Genomic DNA, 17,096 nt, shown 5'->3' with positions numbered 1-17,096 from the left:
AATTACCTTACTTATAATCCATTGAGTCATAATGAATCAAAAAAGTATGCAGTGTGACTCACTTTTATGTGGACACTGTATGAGAACATTGCGATTTTTGAAGGTCTGGTGGATGTAAACTGAGTTAATGTTACCCTGAAGCTACTATGTGTAGATTAACGTAAATTGAGTTCATGCATGCATGAACCTCTGGCTAATATAAACTCGTCTATGAATAGGTTCGATGATTTTTTACATTCCACACGACTCGTTTTAGCCGTATCACATAACCAGGACATTGTTGAGTAATCCTAGAGAACTTGTATATTTCTCCAGGGGGTTAAGAGACGATTTTAACATTCTTGTGATCTCAGGTTATAAAGGTGTTGGATGATGACCAGCATTCCTTAAGCTTGGATAACCATGTCAAATACAGTTCCCAGGCTTCATGAGCAGAAAGTTGAGAAGTTTGTAACGTCTAGCTCTATATTAGATGCAGAGAAGTTGAATCAGTGCTTCATGGGTGTCACCAATGCCCTTTAGCTTATAAACGGGTAAATGTGTCATAAGACTAGATTGGCCAATTGACTCTTTGCCACTTTGTGTGTTCCAGGCTCAGGAAATGATGTCATTAGGCTCCTCCCACCCCCTCACCTGAACAGAGGGGTAGGGCCAGACTGAACTCGTCTGTACAGACAGGGAAAAAAACAAGGAACCATTCACAACCTGTTTGTCTTTGACGGAAAACCTTTTTATGTGAAAAAGAGAATCCAGATTGCACAGGATCGTATTAAACAGCTTGAAAAATGGACGTCCCAGAAAATTCCCCAGGGATTATGGGACTTCTGAAAACTTTTGACGCTTCAGAGTTTGGGAGTTGGGAAAAGATTGGCTCTGGTGGCTTCGGACAGGTGTACAAAGTACGACATATGCAATGGAAAACATGGTTGGCGATCAAGTGCCCTCCTAGCCTTCATTCAGATGAAAAGTAAGTTCATTTTTTGAGTGTTTTACATTTTCAGACTGCTTGGAAGCATGTTTAAAGTATGTGTGTGAATGAGTGTGTGTGTGTTTGTTAACCACAATCATCTGAAGGGCAAGTGAACTGTGTTTTTGTGATATGAAATCCATAGTTTAATTATGTCAAACTGGAGATATGCTTTAACATCAGTTTGTTTTGATATTAATTGATATCCATTAGTTTGTTTATCCATTATTTATTTTAAATGATATACAGTATTCCTAAAACCATTTTTGTCTGTGTGCATGTAAGTGTCTATTCTGTTCACATTAATATTTGTTATGCTGGCATGCAAAAAGACGCTGCCCCTCAACGTGTTGTGTCAGGAAACTGTAATAATATACTGCCTCGAGCTATGATTATGACCCCCACCTCTCCAAATATACATTCAAACACATTAAGACACCATGAATATGGCTCAACATCTGTCTAAAGACTTCCATTTACACTACATCCATTTTCCACTTTAACTGTCTTGACATGATAAGGAGTGGCTGTATGTGAGCTTTGTTTCCCAGTAACCTTCCATACATAAGAATTACCCAGATCTTTGGTATGCACACTGATGTTGCAGTCACACGCATAACATTTTACGTCTGGTTATATTTATAGAGGATGGATTAAATATACAGTATTTCGTATTCTATTATTATTATTAGAATTTATGTATTTACTTCTAGTGAATTGTGGTAAATGGGGCCACTTATTTATACTGTGATTTAAAAATTTAACAGTCAATCACATAATATAAATATATATATATATTTTAGGGCTGTGCAATATATCAAATTATCGAAATATCGCAAATGTACATATCGCAATATGCATATCGCTACAGCTTGCAATATTTGGGGCCATGAACAAAAGACAAAGAGAAAATCACTCACTGCTCTTGCCTAAATAACTTTTGTAGCTTAAATAAGAATCAGTGCATATTGAATTCAAAGAGGAAATACTAAGCAGTGTTTTATTTTTCCTTTTTATTATTCAGTTCCTAAACTCATGTTCAAATGATTACACTAATGTTAAAATGAAATTTTTATGTAATGCTCGAGTAAAACACTACCGTTCACTTTCAGAAGTTGTTGTAGGGGTGCTTTCTTATCAGAATCAGAATCAGAATGAGATTTATTCACCACTTTAAGCATTATCGTTTCAAATATCAAATATTGCATTATTTAATGAGTTATCGCATATTGCATTTTTTTTCAATATCGCACAGCCCTAATATATATATATATCTTTTGTAGCTTAAATAAGAATCGGTGCATATTGAATTCAAAGAGGAAATACTAAGCAGTGTTTTATTTTTCCTTTTTATTATTCAGTTCCTAAACTCATGTTCAAATGATTACACTAATGTTAAAATGAAATTTTTATGTAATGCTCGAGTAAAACACTACCGTTCACTTTCAGAAGTTGTTGTAGGGGTGCTTTCTTATCAGAATCAGAATCAGAATCAGAATGAGATTTATTCACCACTTTAAGCATTATCGTTTCAAATATCAAATATTGCATTATTTAATGAGTTATCGCATATTGCATTTTTCTTCAATATCGCACAGCCCTAATATATATATATATATATATATGTGTGTGTGTTTAAAAGTTCATATTTTAAATATTTAAAAGTTTTTAAATGTTTTTAAATGTTTTTAGATGCATTTATTGAATGAAAATACAGTAAAAACAGTAATATTGTTAAATATAAAAAAATTTGAAAAAGCTTTTTTCAATTTTAATATATTTTAAAATGTAATGTATTCCTGGGATGGCAAAGCTGAATTTTCTGCAGCCATTACTCCAGTCTTCAGTGTCACATGAACATTCGGAAATCATTCTGATATGCTGATTTGTTGCTCAAGAAATATTTATTATTATTAACATTGTTGAAAACACTTGTCCAGCATAATATTTATGTGGAAACCATCTCAGGATTCTCTGATGAATAGAAAGAACAGCATTTATTTGAAACTTTTTTTTTTTTTTTTTTAAATGTTCAAGTCTTCCCGGTCACTTTTTAAATCATTTAATATATCAATGTATTAATTTCTTTCAAAAAAAAGAAAAAGAAAAATCTTACTGACCACACACCTTTGAATGCCAGAGTGTGTATGTATATGCAGATATATATATATATACATTCCCCAAATATTTTAATTATGAACAACTACATTACATTTTCCATTCTTCCTCATTGCAAGTCATATCAAGTCTTTTAAATTTATTTTAAAGGACTTATGTTCCAGAGTTATGTAAGTCTGCTGTGGATGATGCTGGGGTCTTGAGTCACTAGTCAACCCATTTAAGAAGCACACACTAATGCCATATAGAGCTCTTTCTGAAACCATCTCCATGAAGATACCAATATTTAGACTGCTTATTGTGATAGTTCTTTTAGTTTAGACTCTATGAATTGCACCTCTAGCGTGACCTAGCATGTGATAAATGATTTCCTTTGGGCATAAATCTTTCAATAGCCTTGGATGAGCATGAATACAGGTGCATACAGGCTAAGTGTGTTGTTATGCATTTCTTTTGGACTCTTCTGGCCCTATAACTCTTATGTAGAATAGGCGCTATTGATATGTAGCACTTTGATGTGTTATATGAGAATTACTTTGACAAAGGGATGCGTCAACAGGTCGTTAATGCTGGAAGATTTGATCAGGCATGGTTATCAAGGTGGCATCAGCTGTAATCTAGCACGTCCTCCTGCAAAACCTGCTTTTGAAATCTTCATGCGGATGTCACTTTGCGTCACCAAGCTTGAGGAGGAAAAAAAACAAAAGAATCTGATAGATGTTCCATGTGACCCTCACCACCACAACAGGTTATCAGCACCTGAGATCTGAAGGTACAAGAATTCTAATTTGCCTCCGCCATCTAAACAGGGCACAGATTTAAAAGCAGGCTTTGTCCTCCTGTGCTCCATCAGGCCTCCGCTTTAGCAGAGTTGCCGAACCAGTCGAACTGGATCAGGTCTTTTCTTTTTTTTTTAAGAAAAGAACGGCTTTTGTTGAGCTCAAAAGGGTGGCAGAACAGAACAGTGCAAGGCATTAGAATGGCTAGTTTTAAACGTTTACCTCCGCACTTAATCTTTTCACTCCTTACCTCCCACTTATCCATCCCTGTCAGAACTGCACAACTGTTTCCTATCAGACTTTATTAGGAGTTATGTTTTCCCTCAGCCTTCTTAAAGCTAATTTATATCAATGCTATGTGTATTAAAATGACATTATTCACTCATTTTTTAATATATTTATTTGTTTGTTTGTTTAGAGTTATGCTTTCCCTCAGCCATTTTAAAGCAACTGTTTTTTTGTCTGTCGAAAATATCAGCTCTAAGTGTATTTTTAAAATGTATTTTCTGTGTGAACTTTAGGTATATTAATATGAAATTATTTATTAACTTGTTTATTTTATTTATTTTTTAGAAGGTATGCTTTCCCTTAATCTTCCTAAAACTCTTTTAAGTAAAAAATATCAGCATTATGAAAAGGAAATTAATTATAAATGTATTGTTTATTTTTTAATATATTTGGTTTTTTTTTTTTTTTATTACGAGTTTTGCTGTCCCTGTGTATTTATTTTTTCTTTTTTTTTCTATGCGAACAGTAAGTATATGAAAATGTATATGCATATATATATGAAATGTATTCATATAAAAACAAATGCAAAAATACACATGGAAAGCAAAACTCTTAATACATTTAAAAATACCCTTAAATGTATTTAAAATAATTATTTTTAAATACATTTAAAGTTTTTTTTTTTTTTAATTATGTGAACAGTAAGTATATTAAAATTAAATTATTTACTTTTTTAATACATTTTATTTACATTTTATTGTATTTTTGAGTACATTTCTCATATATATTATATATAATATAATATATAGTTATGCTTTACCTCAGCTTTATTAAAGCTAGTTTTCGTTCAGTAGAAAATATCAGCATAAAGTGAATTAAAATGCAAGTATTCTTTTATTTATATTCTTTAAAATATTTTAATTAATTAATTAATTTAGCAGATGCTAAAATTGACGGAGAACTACGTAGCCACTTTGGCTTAAGCACTGACGTCATATGAGTAATAAAAGAATTACTAAAGTGATAAAGCAAATCTCAGACTTACTGATATTGCAAGTTTGTGTGTAATATCTGTGCTTGATTTCTTGAGTTACATGACTGAGAGACCTTTTGGCCTTTTCTTGGTGCTGTTAAGTAAGCAAACAGATTGTAAACTCTTTAAGATGTCCTTTGTAAGTCCATTTTAAAAATATATGACCTACATGTCTGACTTAATAATAAAAGGAGTTGAGTAATAACAAAGTACAAAAGAGCCATTCACACAACCCCACATCTATCAGTGTTAAAGACTGGAATGTAATTAAAAAGATGATCTCAGATAAATATACTGTAAACAGCATTGTGAAAAACGTATTTGTGTGTGCTTGAATGCTGTTTCAGATGCCCCGTCTATATTTCAGAAAGGAAATTTAGCCCATAGCTAAAAAACATTGTGTTATTGTTCATAAAATGCCTCCAGGTAATATGAATGAGTCAGCTTGTGCTCAGGTCCAGCGGGTTTTAGTACCTTCCCTTGTTTGTATTAAAGCGTCTTGCTGTGATTTCTTTACGATCTTTTTAATTCATGGGGTGTGTTGCTAGTTATCCAGCTAAAATCCAGCTGGATCCCTCCCAAGTTAAGACATTCCTTGCAAAATAAATGGCATTTACATTCCATGACAGGTGTGACTTTGAACTGATCAGTTTTTTGTCGTTTAGGGAACGTGCCGAACTTTTAGAGGAGGCCAAAAAGATGGAGGCGGCTAAGTTCCGCTACGTCCTCCCCGTATACGGCATCTGCAGCGATCCGCAGGGACTGGTGATGGAATACATGGAGACGGGCTCTCTGGAAACTCTGCTGGCCTCGGAGCCGCTGCCCTGGGAGCTGCGTTTCCGTATCATCCACGAGACATCAGTGGGGATGAACTTTCTGCACTGCATGAACCCGCCCCTCCTTCATCTCGACCTTAAACCTGCCAACATCCTGCTGGACGCACACTACCACATCAAGGTGAGCCGGAGCGAGCCACATCTGGTCATGACGAGGCTTTTGCTGTAAAGGTGGTGACCGTATTGCTCATGGTTTAGAACTTCCAAGGAATCGATCACAGCTGATTCATTGCTTTAAAGCTTCAGGACGAGTGATTCATCACTACCTGAGTAAACTGCACTGCTTTGATGCAGCGATTACAAAAAAAACACCTACAAGTTTTCTTGTCTGGAGTTTACATGTCTGGCAATTACATAGGATGCTTGATGCAAAAGTTGACACAAATACAAACCCTCTAGTTGTTCCAAACCTGTATGACTTTCTCTCTTCTGTGGAACATACATAAAAAAAGAAAAAGAAATGCCTTAATGCCGCCCCCCCCCCCCTCCCCCAAAACAGTCCTTTATAACAATTAATTCATTAATGTGACCCTGGACCACAAAACCAGTCTTAAGTCGCTGGGGTATATTTGTAGCAATAGCCAAAAATACATTGTATGGGTCAAAATTATTGATTTTTCTTTCATGCCATTAGGATATTAAGTAAAGATCCTGTTCCATGAAGATATTTAGTAAATTTCCTACTGTAAATATATTAAAACTTAATTTTTGATTAATAATTTGCATTGATAAGAACTTCATTTGGACAACTTTAAAGGCGTTTTTCTCAATATTTTTTTTTTTGCAGATTCCAGATTTTCAAATAGTTGTATCTCAGCCAAATATTGTCCTATCCTAACAAACCATACATCAATGGAAAGCATATTTATTCAGCTTTGTATACATCTCAATTTGGAAATTTCTCAATCATCTCAATTTACCCTTATGACTGGTTTTGTGGTTCAGGGTCACAAATGTATACATTTTCTTAAATTAATTCATTTTGTTTTTATTTTTTTATTAAGAGTTAAGATGAACACCTTTGATAAAGAGATTTTAAGTTTTTTTTTTAATCTTTTTTACAACACATAGTGAAACGCATTTCACTGATGTTTTTATTTTTATTTTAATTTTACATTTTTTAATTTAATTTATTAGTGGTTTTTTATCAATGAACCCTTTGCGTTTTTACAAACCCCAAGTTGGGAAACACTGTTTTAAATGGTTATAAATTATCTTAAAGGAACGATTATGGATCAAATTTCACTGACAAAATAAACAGCTACATTTTGATTTACATATCTACATTATGTGTTTCATGTTCATGAAAACATCCTGTCAGCGTGAAGGATTTTAATCCTAATCCTTCGTTGACGAGCGAACAACAGTTTTAATCTCGGTCGTGTCAGATCATCTGTGCGGGAAAATTCTTAAGGATTTCAAAAGTGACGGGGGGAAGGGCACACCTATCATTTTCTTTTCACGGTCCCCACATACCTTTCCAGAAAATTCCCTGAGGGTTGAAAAGCTTTCCCATGATTTATCCCATTTATATCCAGCCTTCCCATAGATGAGTAAGCAGGTGTCACGAGGGATGGGTGGGAATCGTTGTGTTGGATTGAAAAGGCTAGATGTAAACACGCATCCTGGACCAGTCTGAACAAGCTAAAGCTAGGCAGTGTTAATGAAGGGCTGGCACACACACGCCTACATATGCGCGCACACATTTACAGAAAAACCAGGGCTTCCCCACCTAATAGAGCACCTGTAGGCGACTTTCTGGAAAAAGCACAGTAAATAACACTTACATAAATGCATTCAATCTGATCTAATTGGATTTAAAATGTGAAGTCTAAAGACTAAGCCGAATTCTTTGTGTTCTTCATTTTAGATTTCTGACTTCGGCCTGGCAAGGTGGAACGGCTTTGCCAGGAATGACGATATTAGCCGTGATGGGTTTTGTGGCACCATCGCCTACCTTCCTCCAGAGAGAATCATAGAAAAAGACAGAATCTCTGACACTAAACACGACGTGTACAGGTCAGCCATTTTGGATTTCGTATTAGCTGAAATACGAGATCAGCTTCTGTTCGTCAAAACCACCTTTTAATGGTTAAGTCAATGTTGTCTTACACATATGTGTTGTTTCACAGTTTTTCGATTGTTATCTGGGGAATCCTTACTCAGAAGAAGCCATATCAAGGTCAGTTTTTTTGGGTATTGAGAGTGTGTTGGAACCCTTATTGTTGTTTATCTTTACTATGGGCGGCATCGGATCCCGTAAACATGGATTTTTGGCATTCATTTCAATCTGACTGGCTCTCTGTGAGGGAGTGTCTGTGTGTTTATCTGGTTGTGATTTCCGGGTAAATCTAGTCTCTTTTTGTTTAGTAACCAGCAGTTACAAGAATTCAGTGTGAAAGACTGAAACCAAAAACGCTTTGTCAATAGAGGCAGAATTGTTGTGTTTGGCACCAGAGAATGGAATCATTTGGCTGCCAAACAACTCTTTCCAAAAGGAAAATAAACAATATCCTGATTCACAATAAAAGTTGAAATCACAGGATATGAAATTAGCGGCCTCTGAGAGAAGTGTTATTAAAAATAGTTTATTTTTAAATAAAAAATGTTTTACGTTACTCATCCATTCCATGTTTATTAGTATAGTATATTAGTATAAAAATAACAATATAGTATTTACATTTAATTTAAATTGTAGTACTGTAGAATTAGTTGTATTGCTCTTAATCGTCTGGGGAAAAAACATTGTCGAACATTACAATAATATAAAATAATAAAAGAAGTAAAACGTTTCAGATCTGCTAAAAATGAGAATTTAAGGGAAATGTACTACAAACAATTTTGAGTTTTATGTTTTTAGTAATACAAAATCGGTTTTCTTTTTTCTGTTTATTTATATAGCACGTTTCATACATAATGGTAATTTAAAGTGCTCTACATAAAAAGAATTCAAATGATCATCAAAATAATCACAACAATAAAAGCAAAGAATTGCAATTTTGAAATGATTTGAACATTTAAAATGAATTAAAACAGTGAAGAATAAAAGAGGATGATACATAAAATACAGTGCAATCAGTTCGGATGTAACCATGATCATTCAGTAAATGCACAGCTAAACAGACATGTTTTGAGTGTTTCTGTTGTGTGGCAAAAAAACTAATGTTATTTATTTGCTCTGTCTGTTTCATAGGAGACAATAACATCCTGCACATAATGGTGAAGGTGGTGAAGGGCGTTCGTCCAGATCTCAGCATTATTCCTCGCAGTCGTCCTCAGGCCTGCTCAGGCTTCCTGTCCCTTATGCAGAAATGCTGGGCACATTCCCCCGAAGCCAGACCCAGTTTTCAAGGTGAGTGTCTCTCACTTCGATCACACCAGTAATGAACCTGCTGAGTCACAGCAACCAGAGTTGCATTGCAACAGTGATATGACCGAATATGCCAGGCAACCAGACTAATAAATTGCCATGACACAATGTGCCATTCCTGTACTTCAATCCATTTTTATACTGAATAGGTTTTGTAATTTCAGGAAGTATTTCTATAAAGAGGTATACCAGACTTTCCTTAAAAAAAAGTTCACTATCATTGTTCATTGAAACATTGTTCACTTTCTCCTACAGAGATCACTTCAGAGGCTGAGGAGTTGTGCACCAAACCTCATGACGAGTCCAGAGCTTCCGTTTCTTCAGAAACAGACTGTTCCCCTTGCCCTGCCCCAGCCTCCAGTGAACAGGTAATATCAGATGCATAAATTTAAAATGATTTTTTTTCCATTGTCATGCTGTGTACTACGTAAAGCAGTGTTTCCAGCAAGTTATGTTCATATGAGTCATTTAGATTGACCTCCAATGAGATTTAGACTTCCTGTCCCTCAGTTATTAGGCAACTCTTTGGTATTTGTTTTAGTCTAAGTACATAGTGTAAATGTTTTACCAAGATGACAGTCTTTCATCAGAGACAGAGAATGCCACCGAACTGCATTGCTTTAACAGAACCCCTTTGTTGTTTTCTGTGTGAGCATATAAAACTGTTTATTTTAGGAAGAATACACTGTTCTTCATTTGTCAAATTGTCATTTATAATTCATGTGGCTCCCTCCATTGTTTCTAAAATATGAAAGCATTGTTGCTAATCTTCATGGTTGATTAAATGTTCTCTTACAAAGAATCTGTTCTACTTTTCTTCACATACAGACTAACAACCAAAAGCCGGTGAGGCCGAAGTCAGCCATGTTACCTGAGAAAGACTACAGCCTGTCTGAGCTGCTGTGTCAGATTGACTCGGGCTTGTCTCGCAGTTTTAGCAATGTCAAAGAAGAGTCCCTTGAGAGCAAAGACAACACCAGCAAGAGACTGTCAGGAATCTCCTCCGTGGACTCCGCTTTCTCATCCCAAGGCTCGATTACATTGTCCTTTGAAAAAGAAAATGCTGTGAATGGTAAGAGATAAGCCACAGTAGCATCTTGAATTTTTTCGTATAATATACATATGGGTATTATTTAATTTCATTTTTTTAAAAATGTTTGTGTGTGTTGCTGTTTGTTTTGCTTTTTTATTTGTGTTTAGTTTATTTTGTTATTTTCTTTTTAGTTGTTTGGTTTGTTTTATTTTTATATTTTTGTTTTGCTTTGATTTGTTTTTTATTCAGTTTGAGTTTTGTTTGTTATGTTAATTGTTTTGTGTTGCTTTTTGTTTTGCTTTTTATTTTATTTGTGTTTTGTTTATTTTGTTCTTTTTGGATGTTTGGTTTGTTTTTTTACTTTATTTTTGTTTTTTATTTGTTATTATTTTGTTTGAGTTTTGTTTGTTTTGTTATTTGTTTTGAGTTGTTTTTTGTTTTTCATTTGTTTTTCATTTTGTTACTTGTTTTGGATTTGATTCTGCAAATATTATTGATCATCAGAGATATGCTGAGCAAAAACTTGATGAGTCTGATAATCCTAAAAGTCTAATCAGTGTGCCATAAAATTCTTTATACTCATTTTTATTATTCTTCACTGTGTTTATGTACTACTTAGACTCCAGTGAGTTACAGAAGAAGAAGCTTTGTGAAGCCATTCGCACTGAGGACATTGCAAAGCTGATGAAGATCCTCCAACCACAAGATGTTGACTTGCTCTTGGAGGGCAGCAGCAACCTGCTCCACCTCGCAGTGAGTCTGGCCAATGAGGAAGCGGTTAAGTTTCTGCTACTTAGTAACTGCAACCCTAATTTGCCCAATATTCATGGAGCCACGCCCCTCCACCTGGCCGCCGAAAAGCGACTGAAAGGAGTGTCTGAGATTCTCCTGAGCCGCAAGACAACAAATGTCAACACCAAGGACGAGGACCAGTACACACCTCTACACTTTGCAGCCCAGAACGGCGACGAAGCCCTGTCCCGTTTACTCCTTGACCGCTGTGCTTCCATTAACGAAATAGACGCTCAGGGTCGCACGCCGACGCATATCGCCTGCCACCACGGACAGGAAAACGTGGTGAGGGTCTTGCTAAGTCGTGGAGCTGACGTCCATGTGAAAGGTAAAGATGACTGGACGGCGCTACATCTGGCTGCCTGGAAAGGCCATTTGGGAATTGTGAAGCTCCTTGTTAAGCAGGCAGGTGCCGATGTCGATGGCCAGACGTCAGATGGGCGCACTCCGCTCCATCTAGCATCTCAAAGGGGCCAGTACCGGGTGGCACGGATCCTGGTGGAGCTCGGCGCTAACGTGCATCTCACCTCTGATGGCCTCCACACTCCGCTTCACGTGGCTGCAGAAACCGGCCACACCAGCACTTCAAGGTTGCTTGTGAAACACAGCGCCGATATCCACAGCCGGACAGCCAACGGCTGCACCGCCTTGCACCTGGCCGCGCAGAAAGGTCACCTACCGACGGTTAAAATGCTTCTGATGGAGGGTGCTGACCCTGAGAGCGCCGACCACGGCCTTCGCACGCCATGTCACCTGGCTGCCGAGAGCGGCTACTGCGAGGTCCTCAAAGAGCTTCTGCAGAGCTGGCCCGACGTCGCCAACGCTCAAGATCAGAATGGGTTCACTCCGCTTCACCTGGCTGTACGCGGTGGCTACAAAGATGCCATCTGCGTCCTGCTCGAACGTGGAGCCGATGCAGCGCCGCTGTCTCCACAGCCCATCGGAGAACATTCGCTAGACTACACATCAGAATCGGAGCCGGAGAGTCCAAATCCTCTCACTCCAACAAAACTCCAGAGGAAAGTGGTCGTTCTGAAACTCACCACCCACAAAAACACTGACGGCACACTGATCCCTGTAGACTCTCCGTGTGAATCGGCACTTTGTTGAGGGTCCTACTGGGGTTTGACCTCATGGACTTCAGGAACCCTTGCAGATATGCTCATAGACACTTTCTCCCTCTTTTTATCATTCCTACATTGTAAAAACTGACAGATGATGGACTTGTTATCCATTGGGATTTAATGTACATATTGTAAGTACTCATTTATCAGAATATTGACAGATATTTCCTCCAGGGTTTGGGCTCTCATTGGCTTTCCTCCTTAATAATAGAGTTATTTTGTGATTGGAAATGCATTTATGTGTGTATGTATATATAGGTACTGTAGATAGAGCCTGGATATTGTACTTCATTTCATGTCACTTCACTTTTTTTTTGATGTATGTCTTTGATTTCATCGTTTTCTTCTTCTTCTTGTTACCAGAGTGCAGTGGTGATTGATGCAGTGCAAGCAACCCATTGTTTAGACATTTCTGTTGTAGCATATTATTAGAATAAGCTTACCCTATATCAGCTTAATATTGCACTTCAAAGCTATAATTTAAACAGAAATGGCAATGCTCTGAGGCCAATTATATAATTAAAATGCTTTACTCAAAAAGAGATGTGCATTTATAGAGCCATTTGGCTCGTTCCATGGGAATGTGCCCTCAGGAGGATCACAGGTGTGGGTAGACATATGGGGGGAGGGCTGTATCCCATGTACCCTCATGTTCAGGCCATTGGCTCATTCCTAAGACCACTTTATCTTTTCATCGCTCTGTAAAACCACTGCACCGAGCCCTGTTTTATGCCAAGGGGGGCGTAGCCGTCATTACCCATCACTGTCTGGAACAGACAGCCTCTTAATTGCTAGGTCTTTAAACTGCTGTTGAACGCTGGGTCTTTTGGATGTGATTCTGTGTTGTCATCTGTATAAACGAAATCTTCTGTAGCAAACCAGTCGGTAATCCAACACCAACACCTTTTTCAGGTTTTACCTTGACTTTTGTAATAAGTTGATATAGCTGCCTTGTCATTTCCCTTTTGTACACAAAAAAGATATCTCTCATTTATCCATAGTGTTTGCACAGTTTTATATTTTGCACACTTTTATATTTGATGGAAAATTAAAGTGCATCACATATATGAAATATCTTGTCTGTTGTTGCATTTTTGGCTGTGAATATTGATATTCTTCAGTCAGTCTTAATTATCTTCTTTTTCCCAAATCTCCTAAATTGTGACCTTTATTTGAATTAACTGAACGTGCTCCATAAATGTACTTACAACCGAAGAAATAGACTTGTTTTTAATGTCAGGAAGTCTGCAACTTCCATCACAGGGAAAACAACAGACCTAAAACAATGGCTTACTGTTCATAAGTGTGTGACACGCACTGCCACCACCTCATTATCTTAAAAAGACACTTTTTAAGCCTCTTCCACTTTTTTTCTTCTTATCTGGTATGACTCGTCTGACGGGTCGTGAGATGATGATGTTTTAAAGTGCAGCGACAGGTTTGAACGTGCATGCGTACACACGCGGACATGTACAAACATCACTCAGCGGATAGCAGAACCAGTGCTTGTGGAAAGCTGATCAATTCACTGATGGCACACACTCACAGTGGCACACGGTTGATCTCATGAAAAGTTACTAATTGACTAGCTCTGCAAACAGGAAAGAGCTGAATAGTTATTGTTCCCTTAATCTATGCTACCGTTTGTGGCCTAGGTCGCACTTGTTGCATAAAAAGTCTTTTCAGTTGAAGGTCAAGAAATGCCATCAGATTTAAGCATTAGAAAAGATTACAATTGTATAAAATAAGCTGTGCATTGCTCTTTGAACATCATCTGGTGGTTATGAGAGTCAGTATAACGCGAGGATTTTGTTCTCCATACAACAGAAATGATGAAATTCAATTCAAGAAAAGCTAATTGTTAAAACAAGCTTCTGAAATGGGTGATGTCAGGGCGAGTAATAGACTGTGAAGCCTTGAACACACAGGTGTTTCCTTGAGGATGTCTCGAGTGCAAGATCTGACTTGAACTGCATTCTTCTTCCTTGGCCTTGAATAGACAAATGAATCAACCTGATGTTCTCCTCTCCCACTCTGCCCCACCTTGAGGAAAAATAGAAGTAAATGTGCAACTTCATAAGAACATTCTGTTTTTCTTTGAGCTTTGTAGTTTATGCATTTTGAAATACTGTCCTGTGGGATTACATTACAAGTTTCTTTTGTCAAAACCAGATGTTATTTGTTGAAATAATCGATTACTAGCCTAATTTAATTGCTTGATCTTTCTGCTTCAAAAGCTTTTTATGTGCCTTTGTTAACGAAATGCCTGCAAAGAAATAGCAAACTTTTTTAACATCTAGATTTTCACAAAAAAATGTTCATGTTAATGGAATGTGTATATTTTAGGTGCTGTCTGACTAGAACTTAGTCAGGGAAGTGCCATATTTATTTTTTGACTTGAATGAAAAGGAGGCTGTGAGGGACAGAAGTACAGTGCGTTCAATGGATTGTACTATTGTTTGACATAATCTCCAGCTTTTAAAGTTGAGTTGTGAAAATGTGGCAGTGCGTGCCATTGTAAAGACTGTAAATCTTTCCCTCACAGCCTCATATGGCGTCTAACTAGTCAGAAGCTTTTCTCTATAATCCCCTTTTAGCTTTATTGCAGTATTTAAATAGTGCTGTGGCGTTCAAAATAATAATACAGTAGCCTACTTCTATTCTATATAGTCTTCAAATTAATATGGGGGTCATAAAATAGCATGCATAATAATTACACAAGGAGAAGACATTTTTAAAATAGGACATTTAAAACAGGAAACAAGACATCGCATGTAAGACATACTGTCACGTGCACGGATGTTACCAAATATCCAATACTGAATAGGAAGTGGTTATAGCTGCTGTCACGTGTTATGTCAGCTGTCAGATTACAATATACTGTATGTGAATAATGTTGAGTAATATGAGTAAATGTCACAGTATCTTATATGGCCAGAGGTTGGTGCTCAAGCTCTGTTTATGACTGTAGGAAGTGGCAAAAAAAAATTTATTTAAAGAAATGATGCTTTTTAAACAGTAGAACATTAAGGAGCATATGCACAAAACTTAAAATGTAACAAAAAAATGAGTGAGTGAATGAACGAACAAATAAATGGACAACACTGACAAAAAAAGGAAATACAGACTAAGCCTTATCAATAGCGTTACCAAAAAATTGCTCATATTGCTTCATGAATCTGTCACATTTGTATCAGGCTCCTAATTAAACAAGAGATTTGAAAAGTGAGTCTACCTCAATCAAAAAAAAAAAAAGACAGTATAGGAAGTGACTACATGTTCAACAATGAAAAGAGTCTCTTAAATGTGCTCCTAATAGCTGTACTGTTCAAATGATTTGCCAGAATGACTCCATTAAAAACAGTTCTGCACATGGACAGAGACTCTGAATGCAGCAGGAGATTTTGGCATGAGCACTCATTCACTCGCTCACTCACAGCCAGTCTGTCTATGAGGATGACAGAGACGCAGAGTGCCAGATGAGGGCCCATGGAAACTGGCACATGATGAAAGCACAAGCCATTTCTTTTTATATCAAAGCAGAATAGAGTGACAATAATGGGATCCTCAGCAGAAAAGCTGTCTTGCTTAGACATTCACATACAGGCACGTGTAGCGCTGTTTTTAGTGCCATTTCAGTTATGTAAGTATTTAACTTCACAGACTTCGACGGAAGGATAGAGAGCCGGAGAATCGAAAGCAATAGAAGCGAGTCGCTTTGACGTGATGCAGAGAAAGAGAAATTCCTTTCTGGAATTCCCCGCGTGCGCAAATGCTCGAGGCCAGATTGTGTTCTTCATTAAAGGGGTCATATGATGTTGCTAAAAAGAACATTATTTGGTGTATTTGGTGTAATGAAATGTGTTTATGCGGTTTAAGGTTCAAAAATATTTCCCACATACTGTACGTTATTGTTTCTCCTCTATGCCCCGCCTATCTGAATCTATTATTACAAAGCTCATCGTTCTGAAAAGCGAGGTGTGCTCTGATTGGCCAGCTATCCAGTGCGTTGTGATTGGCCGAATACCTGAAGTGTGTGACGGAAATGTTACGCCCCTCACCATACTGTGACCTGTGTTGTGTCCTCTTTTGGAACACCAAACAAAGTAGTTTCACTTGGTGAATTTACTCATTATATACGGAAAATTCCTTATTCACAAATGTAAATGGGCAATGAAAAAACCTATTTTTACTCATTTCAGAATAGAAATAGGTCACTACTTGTATACGTTAAAAGAAACAAGAAATAACAAAGCAAAAAAAAAATGTAAATTACTTTAAAGCCTTAAATCTATTCTTTGAATAATTTGTAATTATTTGTACTTGTTTACAGGCGTGAGTTTTTTAAATTGCTTTTCTTATTTAGTTTTTATTTATTTATTTTAAGTATTTGTTTTCATTCAGTTTAAATGTTACGATAAAGATACGCCTTCTTTTTTTGCGTGAACGTTTGAACGGCGTTATGCAAATCTTTAATGAGTACATAATGTCATAAAATAAAGTAAAATTAAATTAATAATAATAGCGGTCTTGGAAATTTTTGGAATGTGTAGAAATAAAATAAAAATGCATTTTAAATCATAATTTTATATCGCTTTATACAACAGTTCTAAAATAATTAATTAATAGTGAAAAAGTTATGTTTCAGACAAAAAGTGACTAACTCGTATATTTTTGTCCACCAGCGAAAATACTTTAAAAAGAAGCTAAAACATCAAACTTGGCAAGAAACGGAACAAAGCTGATCTAAAACAACCGTAAAAGTGGAGCGTAGCCTTAGCCCTAGACTAAAACTGAGGGAATATCCAAACTTATT

The 17,096-nt window shown here is 36.6% G+C and overlaps 1 protein-coding gene across 2 annotated transcripts; it reads left to right on the top strand.

Moving 5' to 3' along the window:
- Positions 1-604: 604 nt before the first annotated feature.
- On the top strand, positions 605-13,352 carry LOC107589146 (receptor-interacting serine/threonine-protein kinase 4-like). 2 transcript variants are annotated; one of them, XM_016277500.1, is made up of 8 exons: positions 605-967; positions 5,791-6,082; positions 7,832-7,980; positions 8,094-8,143; positions 9,155-9,313; positions 9,587-9,699; positions 10,160-10,403; positions 10,984-13,352. In XM_016277500.1, the coding sequence occupies exons 1-8, from the start codon at positions 786-788 to the stop codon at positions 12,264-12,266; spliced, it is 2,472 nt and encodes an 823-aa protein (XP_016132986.1). In that variant the 5' UTR covers positions 605-785; the 3' UTR covers positions 12,267-13,352. The 2 variants fall into 2 exon arrangements, with proteins under 2 accessions (XP_016132986.1, XP_016132994.1); XM_016277508.1 differs by lacking the exon at positions 605-967 and adding an exon at positions 3,839-3,857.
- The last annotated feature ends 3,744 nt before the right edge of the window (positions 13,353-17,096 follow it).

The sequence above is a fragment of the Sinocyclocheilus grahami genome, unplaced genomic scaffold (genome assembly GCF_001515645.1).
Source record: "Sinocyclocheilus grahami isolate Dianchi unplaced genomic scaffold, SAMN03320097.WGS_v1.1 scaffold7.1, whole genome shotgun sequence".
NCBI lineage: Eukaryota > Metazoa > Chordata > Actinopteri > Cypriniformes > Cyprinidae > Sinocyclocheilus > Sinocyclocheilus grahami.
Note: the sequence above shows the minus strand (reverse complement) of the source record. Positions and strands in the feature narration are given on the sequence as shown.